The 14,214-nt window shown below is 38.6% G+C and overlaps 1 protein-coding gene and 1 long non-coding RNA gene across 4 annotated transcripts in view; one reads left to right on the top strand and one right to left on the bottom strand.

Moving 5' to 3' along the window:
* Positions 1 to 14,214, bottom strand: part of LOC134793094 (uncharacterized) — a 454,735-nt gene that overhangs the window by 259,645 nt on the left and 180,876 nt on the right. The gene's annotated exons all lie outside the window — the stretch shown is intronic.
* Positions 2,975 to 13,054, top strand: LOC134792686 (acyl-CoA Delta-9 desaturase-like). Of its 3 annotated transcripts, none has more exons than XM_063763972.1 (5): positions 2,975 to 3,249; positions 6,849 to 7,084; positions 7,619 to 7,749; positions 10,013 to 10,218; positions 12,204 to 13,054. In XM_063763972.1, the coding sequence occupies exons 2-5, from the start codon at positions 6,868 to 6,870 to the stop codon at positions 12,706 to 12,708; spliced, it is 1,059 nt and encodes a 352-aa protein (XP_063620042.1). In that variant the 5' UTR covers positions 2,975 to 3,249; positions 6,849 to 6,867; the 3' UTR covers positions 12,709 to 13,054. The 3 variants fall into 3 exon arrangements, with proteins under 3 accessions (XP_063620042.1, XP_063620032.1, XP_063620024.1); XM_063763962.1 differs by having other exon boundaries at positions 2,975 to 3,253; XM_063763954.1 differs by lacking the exon at positions 2,975 to 3,249 and adding an exon at positions 5,119 to 5,231.

The raw sequence follows: 14,214 nt of genomic DNA, 5'->3' as shown, positions 1-14,214 counted from the left end.
TTGCTGTCACCAGAACGAGTATGGTACGGATCTGGTACGAAGTGGCCATGCTGGTCGTTGCGTGCTGCGGTTTATCACGCAGATAACTGGCAAAAATGTTAAGCAAATGTGGATTGAACCCAATAGCGTCTAGTTTGTGACTAGGAATACATCGTTACCCACACGATTGAAGGCTTTTCGGAAATCATAATACAGGACGTCTATCAGGATACCCATATCCAGATGCTCTGAGATGGTGTCACTGTCAACCAAGGTCAGGTTAGTTTTCACAGACCGTTTCACTCTGAAACCATGCTGAGTGTTGCACAGGCATAATGGTTTCACTTGTTTCGACAACGTGCCATGGAGTATGGACTCAAACAGCTTTGCTAAAGCTGAAAGAAAAGAATACCTTGACTTTGTGATCGGTCTTACCCGTGAAATCTTCCAATGGTGATGATATGTACTTGTGGAGAGTAGGTACCAGATTAAGCATAATCATAATCATAATATCTTTATTGCGTTCATGTTGGTACAAATAAATACAGGTGGAAACTTACAAAATTATGGCGCAACATGAGACCCTGTTAGGGTATTGCAAAACTATAACTAAAAACTTACACATAAAAAATCTATACAATAATAAATAATACAATTATTTTTGAAATGCATGCAGTGCATGGAGTATATTGGACCATTTAAATGCTCTAAACACCCCTTTAAGATATATGCAGGTACCTAAGTAGTCTGGACCAACAGTATAGAAGCCCGATAAACTTACTTTGGTGTTAAGACCCCTTATGCAGGTACCTAAGTAGTCTGGACCAACAGCATAGAAGCCCGAAAAACTTACTTTGGTTTTAAGACCCCTTACATTTTGGTATATTAGATCCAGTGAAGGTTTCAAATCAGGATTCCGAACTAAGTATTACTGGTTGGTTTTTGTCTGACTCCCATTGACGTTGGATTTACGAAATGACCACGATTATCGGGCTACATAGTTGGAAATAAACAGGATTCATACATTGTCGAGGGTACTCCTATTTTGAAAGTCTTGGAGTCCCCTTTGAGCTTAAGTTCATCGACAGTGCACCATGAATAACAGCAGATATGCCCGTATGTCCTCCGATCCTCAAGCTATATTCCACAGATGGATGAACTTGCGATGGTCCACCGCCCTGAGAGGGATTTTACACCGCTTTTTACTGCTGGTATCAGTTTTCTGAGATTTATCACGCACGGATTGGGAATTGTCGCTTTTGACGGCGGAGGCACTATTATTGTTTATCGGCCTGTGTTTATGTTTCTGTAGTTTCTGCTCTTTATTCCAAACATTTGCCCCGTTCTCTACCTTATCGTCGACACGTATCAGATGATTCCAACTCACTTAGTCTCTTAGTAACGTGTCAAATTTCTCAGCACAGTCCTTGAGTGCGGTCTGGTATTATATATAGAGCGGCAGATTATGTTAATCTACTGCGCTCTAGTTAAATCCAAAAAATCACCAGTTGGGCTCCCCTATATATTATTACATAGTTTTAAATGTTTATACCAACATTCTATTTATAGTAACTTAACCCTCTTTCCATTAAATGCACTGCCTCATATACATTATCATTACCTTCTAAATTCGTTCATTACCTTCCCTGGCAAAATTGGAAGGAAAAGAAATGAATGAAACAGATATGAATGAAGTTTTGGAAGTTTTCGTCGCCTAGGTCGGTTGATATCAGACCTTGATTTCGCAGAATAAGCCACACGAAAGGCAACCCTAAAACACATCAATTAGGTATAATTTTAATAATGTACAATTGGTACTTACTGTAAAAATCACTAGATGGCGATGAAGATTTATCTGAACCACACTCCTTCCCGACACGAGAGAACGTAGGTATTTTCGTCAAAAGCAACATACGGACGACCGCTGTGGTAGCACGCGGCCAACTGACTGACGAACAATGTGTTGTATCCGCGGGAAGTGCTATATACCCTTGCTATATAGCAAAATATAGCTAATCCATTTCTCGCGTCGGTAATGAAGAAATTGCTTGGACCATCACTTATAAGGCTGTATAGTTTTATTGTTAATTTCTTAGCGTATAATATTATAGGATATAAAACATAACTAAATTACTTGTTTACTGAACCAACAACAAGTTTTCTATTTTTAGTATCTTAAGGTTCAAATGGAGGTCAAAGTTTAACTTCACGCGTTACATGCAGAGAGGAATGAAAATAGTGGGGGTTAATTGTAAATATAAAGAAAATAACCACCTTTTTATTAGAATTGTTCATGGCGGGCCAATATACTTTAGGTCCTATGTTACAACCTTGCATTAACAGATATTCGAAAACACCATCACATTTTTGGTAAATTGCAAATAATACCGATTTGCACGAAATGCGAGAATGACCCAAATATGTATTGTCAAAATGTAAGGTAGGTACCTTCCCTATATTGGTACAGCCTACATATAGTTAACTTATGATTCTTATAAAATTGAAATAATACCATGGCTTCCCTAGGTACCAATAGCCCCATTTAATACGGTATACTTATTAAATTAAATACGAATCTTAGTTCTTCTAATCTTCAACCAGATTTTAAGTTTAGGAATTAGGACAAAATAGTCGCGCTTTTTTAACACTTTCCAACTCCAAGTTTTATTTAATACCTACCTACTTATAAGCCTAATATCATTGTATTACTAATACACTGCAATATCTGATTATTATCCTGCAATCATTAGCCTAGGTTAAGTAAGCCTTTAGAGATGACGTCGTTTAGATGATTTATCCATTTATCTCAATGATCTTCCCACGCTACACAGCTGCATATAGTACTATGTCGACTATGTTATGTTTAGCGCTAATCGTGACTAGCACGTGTCTGGTGGATGTGCCGCCGTGGACCGGGAGAGTTGACGTGTCGCACCATACATCGCGCCACTGCGCCCGCCGTCCAATCCTCGCGGCGCGCGCTGACGCGGCCCGCGCTGACGCGGCCCGCGCTTCGCTGAGGCTAGACGTTCGTTGAATCCCGCGGACCGTAAGCTCGGTTCACAGTCCAAACGAAACACGTGAAGTCGCCGGTATTCAGGATTGATAACATAAATAATTATTGTTAATCCTTATCAATGTTTGTATATAAATATTTAAAAGCTTACAGACATCGCATTTCAGTTTAAAGTGTTGCTTAACGTACATGTTTGAATTGAAAGTTAAAGAAGTGAATTAAGCGAACAGTTTGATTTTATTAAATAAGTATAGGTGAGTTGAGTTATCTATCATTTTCATTTTAGGTGATTGATCCTATCCTGTTGAGTTCTTGTTACAAAATATAGAAATTATAGGAGACAACCTTCAGTCATTACTATTAGGAATGAGAAAGTTTGATAAACGGTAGATATTTATTTAACTAAGTACCTATAGTGCAGTCAACTTTTTCTAACGCTGACCGAGACGAAGACATAGTGAAAGTTAGTGCTATACATACATATATTTTAATAACACTTTTTTTATACGAACATTATGATAATCAGCGGTACCTATGTAAGCAGTTTTTCTAGCCCACTTCGTTACGCTTAACCGAAGCTGCGATAAATGCATTATGTAAAAGAGGTCAGAGAGGATATTTCACGTCGAATTTCCACGTAGTGCATTATAATCGCCATAGTCACGTGTACCAAACGGTTTCAAGTTTCCGACATACCTACCTCGAGGTCTCGACCATACCTACCCTCTTCATGAACATAATACTGTAATCGCACTTATTTATTTAATTAAATACTTACATTAAGTACCAATGTATTAATTATTAGAAAACTAATATACATAGGTACGTATGTCTACACTCGACTACCTATATTATGAAATTATATTTTTTTTATTCTGTTATTTTGCAGGGTAGGTAGGTACTTTAATATTATTATATATTCCACATTTTAATATTATTTTTAAGAAGTCGTTTAAATTTTTAAATGCAGTAAGAATCAATGAATCAATAGATTAGGGATCATCCATTAATTACGTCACACGATTTTCTAGGTTTTTGACCCCTCCCCCCCTTGACCCCTCCTTGTCACACTTGGTCACATTTTGCAAATCCCTCCCCACCTGGTGTGACGTCACATTTTTGTTTTCAACGAAATCAGTAATAGTAACTCGGCATTATTTTTTTAATGAAAAAATATTTTTGGTAAAAGAAATATTAGTAATTTTATAACACAGAACCAATTAGGAACGAAAATTACTTCCAAAAACTCATTATTTAACTGTACAGCGAATAAAAAAATTAAATTAATTTTCGGTTACTGATGAAGTTAAAGTGACGTCACAATGTTTGTGACTCCCCCCTCCCCCATGTCACAACATGTCACATTTTCTTGACCCTCCCTCCCCCTAAACGGGTGACGTAATTAATGGATGACCCCTTAGATAAATAAATTTCTTTTGATTTGTTATGTTTAAAGTTAGTATTTTTCCTTGCGTTGGTGTGCTGAAAAATCTTGTGTTTCACTCGGTAGCAAAGTTTGTTTAAAAAGTTAAACCTCGTGCCTTGTACCCTCGCTACGCTCGAGATTCCACTTTTCGAACCACTCGCTACGCTTGTGGGTAATTTTGCAATCTTTCGCTGGCTTGTGTATCAATATTATTTTGAGGGAATAAACCCATGATTAAACAATCACTTTGTCCATTGTAAAACAAATAACTATTACATGAATAAAATGTTTTATGATCGTGACTGTACTTTGCAGTTTGTAGGTAATTTTGCTCATTGAAGTGCCTTTAACAATAACTATTTTCAGTCATAAAACTTATAAAAACGAAGTACCTAGCTATCTATAATTCTATATCGGCGCGTTAAATTAATAGCTAATAAATAAATTAAGTAGTTATAAATTCTGTTGAATAAAATAGGAAAGATTTGAACTAAACACAGAGTACCCGAAATTCAAGGTCAATCAACGACAACAAAGCCCTTGCTACACGGTCGCCGACAAGCCTTCTAACCGTCTGACCTTGGTCTGTCCTTGGTCAGTTTTGGTCAAATTTTGTTGGAAACAACTGTCTACACGGTCCGGGACGGACCAAGACCACGCGGTCTGGGGGCTTGTCGGCGACCGTGTAGCAAGGGCTTTATGCGCGCGTCGCTTTTCATCATTAATTGCGCTGTTTATGTTGTGTTGTCGTCATAATATGTGAAAATTGATAATGGATTTTGTAAGCGAAGTCGAAAATTGTCCCGAGAGGTACATATTATTGCTTAGTTACGGTTTATAGGTTATTTTAACAGCCGGCTAATGTTACGCAGGGGCGTATTTACCATAGGGCCAAGGGGGCCATGGCCCGGGGCGGCAGGTCGCAGGGGGGCGGCGAAGCCGCCCCCTTGCGGCTTTTTCTGGGCGCCTTTTATAATCAAACTTAGCTATATTTTTTTATTATATTTTAATTGACATTTAAATTAATAAACAAACGAACGCTTCAAACCCCACCAATTGCTAAAAATATCTACCAACAAGTACCTAAATTAAGCAACATTTTCGATCAAGAAGTATTAGTACGGCGCAGTGCCGAATTTACCACTAGGCTGAGTAGGCTGAAGCCTATGGCGGCAGATTTTAGGGGGCGGCAAATTTGGGTCAAAAAAATATTTTATTAGCTGTTCATATAGGGTCGACCAGAATTTTGTCGCTCCCCTATTTATTTGTAAAATTTAAATAACAAGCCTTGTCGATTTTGCCGACCTCTGTCATGTCAAGACCCTTTATATTGAGACAGACAGACGGCCGAACGGACAACAAAGTGATCTTATATGGGTTCCGTTTTTTTCCTTTTAAAGTACGAAACCTTAAAAATTTACCTACTATTTTCTCGAAAAAATTTCGCGCTCGCTACGCTCGCGTTTTCACTTACGTACCTAACATTATTTGTGACCCATCTGACTATATACATACGGGCGGTTCTTGTGTCTTCGTGGTATTGAATCTCACTAAAGTGTTCCGATCCCATGCCGAAACTCAGTACAGATAGAGTGCTTTCGATATCAGGTACAAATACAATACTTTTCATGACTTTCCAGCACCACAGAATGAGGGATAATGGTACGGCCTGTGTAATACGCATCCCTACTACTGTCGTCTGCATAGCAATGATTATCATTGATATGCAGCAATGACAGCACAGAACCTAGTGCAACGCCAGCGGTAATGTCCACACTATCGGAGCAGCTTCCGTCTACTATACGGCTCATGTGCGTCTACCGGAAAAAAAGCTAGCGATCCATTTGTATAACATAGTCCCTCGAGCAGACTCGATGCCAGACCCGACCGAACTCCTTAGCTATATCCAGCCTGATTGCCATGTCTCACCTTGATTCTCAATGGCCAAAACCCAGCAGTACCCACCGGTCACCGATCAGATCAGGCAAATATAACGAGGTCGCATCGTCATTGAGTGACAAAAACGGCCCATATAAAATAAATCTGTATCTAGAATAGTGACATTAGTGACGTCACCTTTCTGCACTCAAAAGAATAAAAAATTATCTACGTTCCACTATCAGCGGAGAGCGCCTGAATAGCTTAGCTCTTCTTAATATAGAAGCTGAGCTGACAAACGTTTTAAATTACGACAGCGTTATTGATGATTTTGTCAACCAATTTGTACATAGGAAAACAATGTAAATGCCTATGTGAGTAAATGGTAAATGTTTAGTTTTTTTTTATTTCACACTCCAAAGGTACTTGTTGCAGGTTTTTTTTTCTTAAATAAAATACTTTATCGTCACTGATGAAGGGGGGCGGCAAATCAAAATGGCCCGGGGCGCCAAATTTGTAAATACGCCTCTGATGTTACGATTTGTTTAGGACACGTAAAGTTGAAAAAATGGCTCCGAACGTGACGGACGTGAACGGTGTGCTGTTCGAGAGTGACGCAGCAACCCCTGACCTTGCCCTTGCCAATGCCCCGGTCCAGCAGGCTGACAACAGCCCAAGGATCTACGTGTGGCGAAACATCATTCTCTTCGCGTATCTTCACATCGCGGCGCTGTATGGCGGCTACCTGTTTCTGGTGTCAGCGAAATGGCAAACGGATATTTTTGGTAAGATTATCATACTCTCTTGGTTATCTTTTTTTTCCATATCTCTATTGACATGTAACATTTGAAGAGAGAATTTTTACGAGCAAAATTGATGGCGGGCCATATACTGTCAACACTCATTAATTTCTTTATTTAGTCACTTTCTCTTCTATATTCGAAATAAATGAATAAAAAGTAAAAACATCGGGAAACAAATTGTTTTACTTACTGCATTTGATTACATTATTATCACTTCACATGATATTATTGATATTAATGTTGTCCTCGAATAACACCATTTACTTAAATTCATGTTAAGCCCTTACAACAACTATGGTCTACAAGTTCTATAAGTAATTAAGTAACTAATTGTTCTTTTCAGATTTTTCTCTCATTTATGAAAATATTTCGCCTCAAAACTGCTTCATTCAAAAGCCAAACCTAAACAAAGATATGTATTCAAGCTAGATTAAATTTTGGACCATAGTAGGAAAATTTTGAACTACCTACTTATATTTTGAACTAAGTACCTACTTAAATTACCTTTGTCTGCAGCATACCTCCTGTATGTGGCGTCTGGGCTGGGCATAACAGCGGGAGCCCACAGGCTCTGGGCCCACAAGTCCTACAAGGCTAAGTGGCCGCTGAGACTCATCCTTGTCATCTTCAACACCATCGCATTCCAGGTGAGAACCATGTTTCATTTTTTTTAACCAAAACAACCTTTAGGTACTACCCAGGAATCTGCAAATTTTTAAGTTGATTTGATATTGAACTGCATATGGCTTGCTTATATTTTATATAGCCAGACCCAGACCAACCTAACTATGCACCAACTTTCTTTGTAGAACATATTAAAAGTCATATTTTCATAGAAATTTGATTTATGCATGCTGACACTCTCACAGTTGCAAACTCTGTGTAGAATTAGCTTACATAGTCTGACTATAGTTATTTTTAGATTAAAACTAAAAGTCAAATGTCTATGGTATAGGTACACGTTTTTAAAATCTATAATCCATCCCAGGCTAAGTTTTTATGCCAAGTCCTACATCAATTATGCCACTTCCATACGTTGCCTTTGAAAAGTTGGTGGAAACTTAACACAGACAAACTCTAAACACTGGCTAGATTCTGGACTGTCTAGAATAGAAGAATGGAAAGTAAGAGCAAAAAATTTAGTCAATTGGTGTCACAAGCGCATATTGTGCATATATTTTGCCCCTTTGGAACTGGATTAGTTTGGTGGAAGCTAGTTAAAATGCTTTAATATGTCTTAAGAGTCAGTACTTTAATTTCACGTGTGGCATTTTTTTTGTTCCTTCCTAATAATTCCTTTAGTTCACCAGTCCACTTCTTTTCCTTTGCCTAATCCCACGTTAGTTCGGGTCCTCTCACATTATTCTTCTACCGTCTGCGCCAAGATGACCTGTTTTAATTTGTTTTGTTGGGTAGTTGGGCTTTTTCCAATAGTTTGGTAATACTCATCCATCACGTCAGAGGGGACTGTTAGTTCACAGTCCACTTATTATCAAACAAACAATAGATAATGTACACATGTAGTGCATAATTATTTTCCATCGTAGGTATTTTCACGGAAACGTGGATTGCTATTTCAGCCAGTCTCGCTCGGTACAAAAAGTACTGAGGTTGACTTCATGACAAATACGAACGTTTCCTAGAAAATACGATGGAAAACAATGCACTACTTACATCCGTAAATATTAACGGTTCAAAGTCCTCAAACTTTGTTCGATACTTATTTTAAGTGACACGTCTTTCCTGTGTCAATAATTGCCCTAGAGAAGGCCAAAGGATGTTAGCCTTAGCTATATAAATACTAATTGTTTCGTGCCTGGAATTCGCTATGACAATAACTGATATCTACATGCCTGTTTGGGCTACAAGGTCTTAGACTATACACCATATGTATAGCTAGTTTAGACAATGAGTTATATTCTAGGGGAGTATTTATCGAACGTAATTATATTAGTACTTATAATTCTACTAGTTTCTGCCCGCAATTTCGTCTGCTTGGCACGATGATGATGATTGTTAAAAGCTATAAGTCCTTTCCCGGACCTCAAACTATCTCTATACCAAATTTCGTCGAAATCAGTTCAACAACGGCGAAGCGTGAAACGGTAACAGACAGACAGAATTAATAATAAGTAGGGATTAGGCCATGAACAGCCATTGCCAGGGAACTAATAAGATTAGTTTAATTCGGAGAAATGGGCCCCGCGCTTGACAACTTAGTTACCGCATAATGAACGAAGCTGAAACTCTGCAGCGCCTTCCTACTTCTAATAAAATTGGCATCTACAGTATTGTGTAGGCACTAGTTTACCCGTCTTATATGAAACAGTAAACGTACATTTCACTCCCTATTCTCTAATAATTTACTTGCCGTTAGTAAACCGTGGCAAAAAACCACGACAACTAAGGTCCAAGGGGCTATTTTCAAAATTCCTTGCTTTTTGCCATGGCTCACTAATGGACGGCAACCAAATTACAAGGTTAGCGTAGGCACTAGTTGTTACGAAAGCGACTGTCATCTGATCTTCCAACCCAAGCCTAGGGAAATAGGTTTTAGTGTGTGGTTAGTCTTGTTCCCTCACAATGTTTTCCTTCATTGAAAATTTACTAAAATGTAGAATTGTTTTATACATATGGTAAGAAAGTTTTTTTTTATGTTTTATTGAACTCTTGCCAGTGATTCACAATAATTCCTTTAGTTCACCAGTCCACTTCTTCTTTTCCTTTGCATAATCTTATGTCTCACCTTATCCTTCTGGGCCATGGCGCGGACGCCATACCTACGTTCCGAAAATTCATATTAGCAAGAGCTCGAATCCGCGCTCTATGGTTTGATAATAACACGCCTTACCGCTAAGCTAACAACGCTTAATATATTCCTTTTTCTATATTTTTGTCAATTGTTCGCAGGACTCCGCGATAGACTGGGCGCGCGACCACCGCATGCACCACAAGTACTCTGAGACGGACGCCGACCCCCACAACGCGACTCGCGGGTTCTTCTTCTCCCACATCGGCTGGCTGCTCGTCCGCAAGCACCCTGAACTCAAGCGCAAGGGCCAGGGGCTGGACCTTAGTGACCTGTATGCTGATCCCATACTTCGCTTCCAGAAGAAGTGAGTACACATTTATATTACAACATTCTTTAAAAAAAACAACCTACCTACAGTGTTGCCACAGCAGGACCAGTCTACGGGTGGTTAGGGCCACAGAAGAACCAATGTGTTATCCGCGCAGTTCCGTGACTATTACCTATCTCTAATTCCGAGAGAATCGGTCTGGGTACACCTCATAGAATTTTGTCTATTTGGACCATAGAAGGTAGGATCCTATAGAAGTGGTATACGCGTGCCTCCCTGAGGGACAAAACATACGCAATGCGACACTATGATTAGTCTAATTTTTTTGTTGCCCACCATAATCCATACAAAATTTACGGTGGGGAACAAAAAATATGTGAAACTGTGACAAGGACAAACAATAATAGCGCTTTCGCTGCTTCACCTACTGAAAAATACATAAAACTATCCCGTTCGGTCATTTTCCCCCACCCCTCATGCCAGCTCCAGTTATATCCTAGATTCATGATTTGTACAGAATTTGTTTTTATATGTGGTTACCACTTCCTTTAAGGCAGTAAACATTTTTTCAGATATATTAATTTAATGACATATATCGTGGGAAAGGCGAAATAAAACAAAACAAAATCCTATTGAAACAAACTCGATCCAATACAGGATTTCTTGAATAAATATCTAATTGAATAACTTCATGAATAAATATGACTATGACTGATTATTTGCTTACGTGGGACGAAATTATATTGGTAAATTTATTGGCGTTTATAGTCTTACTTGTGACTGCAAACCACTTATTTTGTAACTAAAAGCAGTCAATTTGTAATAAAGGTAACATCATCATTCATGTCTTAAGTACGTGTCATATTGTTGGACTATAATTTAAAATGGCTCTTTTGAACTTACGTAAGGAAGTTTCGTCATGCTCATTCAAATGGAGACAATTTAAGTCAATGTTTCAACTACTTTTGCTATTACAGCAGTTTACAAGAAATAAAAGCAATTTTAAGCCTTATTACGTAACAGGACATTTCAAATTTTTGTGGCAGATTTTGATATGATCCGGTTATCAGTTTTTGATAGGTATGATCCGGATATCAGTGTTTGTCTATTTTAAATTCACAATAATTGCAGTTTGAGCTAATTTTTACCTTATCGCCTTAGAATAAAATTCAGAATGCAGCATTAGATTATCGCATGGCAGATATACCAATGTTTGTAGATGTCGTTGCACAAGTGAAATGCAGAAAGTGCCAAATGATTTGGACCTAATCTTGATTTAGTAAGGTGTATAATTGCGCACGGGTTTACTTTCTAGACGTTGCATAGCTATTTTTGTTTTGATAACTTTTAGGTGTCACACGAACCCGCCGCCAAAAGCCGCTCCAATACAATCGATTACGCTCTGATTTTAATACGTCATGCTAATAAAAATACATCAAATAGCATGAACATTTACGTAACATACTCATATACCTAATATCTTTGATACTATGTAGTTTTCGTTGCTAAAAATTACACAAAGAAAATAGAGCGAGTAGAAGTTTTGCATTGTACAAGTTCTCTATTACAATATCTACCAACGAAAATTAGTACCAGACGTAGACATTATGTTTCATGTTCTTTTAGAATGAGAGCGTAAGGTAAACGTACTAGTGCTCGACATGCTAATCCCAATAGATGACACCCTGCTGTCACCTCTATTGACAATGACTTAAGTTTCAAGATGACATGTACTGGGACCGCGTCGAGCACCAGTACGTTTACCTTAACTCCGATTGTATTAGGTTAGGCAGGCGGCCGTCTGGCTTTTATCACGCGTTTAAGTAATCCGTTAAACTGAATAAATAAGCTGGAATAGGATTTCGGATTACGTCTACAGTCAGAATCAAATAGATTTCAAATATTTTATGTAGGGTTATTTACTTTTTTGTACCTAATTTGTACCTAAAAAAAATTACGTAATGAAGATAAGTGTGATTTTTTTTGGACGAATTTAACATAAAACTCGTGATTTGTTCCAGGTACTACCTAATCCTGATGCCTATAGCCTGCTTCGTCCTGCCGACGGTCATCCCGGTCTACCTCTGGAACGAGACCTGGACCAACGCCTTCTTCGTGGCCGCGCTCTTCCGCTACGCCTTCATCCTCAACGTCACCTGGCTCGTCAACTCCGCCGCCCACAAGTGGGGCGACAAGCCCTACGACAAATCCATCAAACCCTCGGAAAACATCTCCGTCTCCCTCTTCGCTTTCGGAGAAGGTTTCCACAACTACCATCACACTTTCCCATGGGACTACAAAACGGCGGAACTGAGCAGCAACCGACTTAATTTCACAACTAAATTCATTAACTTCTTCGCAAAAATCGGCTGGGCTTATGACATGAAGACGGTCTCTGATGAGATCATCCAGAAGAGAGTCAACCGCACGGGAGACGGGACCCACCAGCTATGGGGTTGGGGCGATAAGGACCACTCTAAAGAAGAGGTCAATGCGGCTGTCAGAATAAACCCTAAAGATGATTAAATATTAAGATATAGAGCTTCCTTTTACGGTCTGATTTAACATAAGTTTTTAACTTGCAGACACTCAAGGTCTGTTTTTAATTCCATAAGACTTAAAATGTAATTTTATTGCAAATGACTTAAAAATTACATAAAATGTCGTAACGGTCTTTAGGAATAAAAAACAAAACTAGTAAAGTATCTGAGATGCAACTTGGTGAGTGATTGCGATTTAGCGTATTATTTATTATATGTATCATGTATCTATAGAATTGCGTGATTGCTTCTGATACGTGGCTTTGTGATAACACATCAGTATTATAGACCACATATTGAATTTGCTTTCATTTATATTGCAGATGAGAAAAGGCTCATCAAAGTTGAGGATTAACATGTTCTGTAGACATGCGCGAAACAGTGCTTCAAAAAGTAATGCTACATCAAATCACTTTTTCGAAAACGTAATGGTACACTGAGATATCACATCACTCATCACTCGGTACATCGCCGGAACGCGAACAGCGCTAGGGCGCGCGCAACATGGCACCATCACAGCTATCACCTACATTACGCAGCGCATATCTACAGCACTGTATGGCGTCTTATATCGGCGCGTCTATCTATTACGCGTTCCGTTTTGTACCGTGACTCGGTACGCCGCGCCGGTGCTCGGTATAGCCGAAAGCATCGCAGAGCGAGAGCGAGCGAGCACTGAGTGCAAGTGCGAGCGGGATAACATAGCAATGATGGCATGTCGAGAAAACATGACGCTATCACAAGTGGCATTATACGTTACGCGCACTGTGTATATACTTGAACTGACCATTCATATCGGTGCGTCAATCTATATTGAATCGAATCTATTATGCGCGCTTCGCCCGATCGTTCGCGCTCGCGTAATGAGTAATGTTTGAAGTGATGGTTGATTTTTCGGAGTGATACGTAATGCCATATTACGTGTTCGAGAGATATCTCATTTGTGATATTACGAGCATTACTTACACATGTCTAATGTTCTGTCATTGTGGTTGCACTTTTGTGATTGAAAACTTCGAATTTGTATTTGGAATGCGAACGTATTAAGAGGATACCTCTTCTCAATTCTACAATCATTGAGCATTAATATCAATCCACTTTATAGCATACGATTTCATTCATTAATAACGTAATAGACTTAGAAACGCCTACAGCCTGTTTTTGTAGTCAAAAACATATTTTGTACTTCATTTTACCAGTTCATTCTATTTAGTAAAACTTTTCTTAATGCGTTTCTTTAATTAAGGTAATTTATTTTATTCCATTGTCAGAAGGAGCTAGTTTGTTTATGGTAGAGTTCATTACGCGTAATTACCAGGTTTTGTTTAATATTAAGGATATGTGGTATATAATAAGTTTTGTAATTTATGCATATTGTATGCACGAAGAGATTTGAGCCTCACCGAACTTAGCTGGCTCTAAGTCGGTGGTATTTTTTTAACTTCGCTAATTTTAAAGACGCTACTGCATTTTATATGTATATCTGTATCTG

This window comes from Cydia splendana, chromosome 1 (assembly GCF_910591565.1).
Source record: "Cydia splendana chromosome 1, ilCydSple1.2, whole genome shotgun sequence".
NCBI classification, from domain to species: Eukaryota; Metazoa; Arthropoda; class Insecta; order Lepidoptera; family Tortricidae; genus Cydia; species Cydia splendana.
Note: the sequence above shows the minus strand (reverse complement) of the source record. Positions and strands in the feature narration are given on the sequence as shown.

Bases quoted from the DNA above. Each gene is read 5' to 3' on its own strand.
- LOC134792686 (XM_063763954.1), top strand. From the start codon at position 5,194: ATGGATTTTGTAAGCGAAGTCGAAAATTGTCCCGAGAG. The intron at 5,232-6,848 runs GTACATATTATT...CGATTTGTTTAG, and splicing joins GTCGAAAATTGTCCCGAGAG to GACACGTAAAGTTGAAAAAA. The intron at 7,085-7,618 runs GTAAGATTATCA...CTTTGTCTGCAG, and splicing joins ATGGCAAACGGATATTTTTG to CATACCTCCTGTATGTGGCG.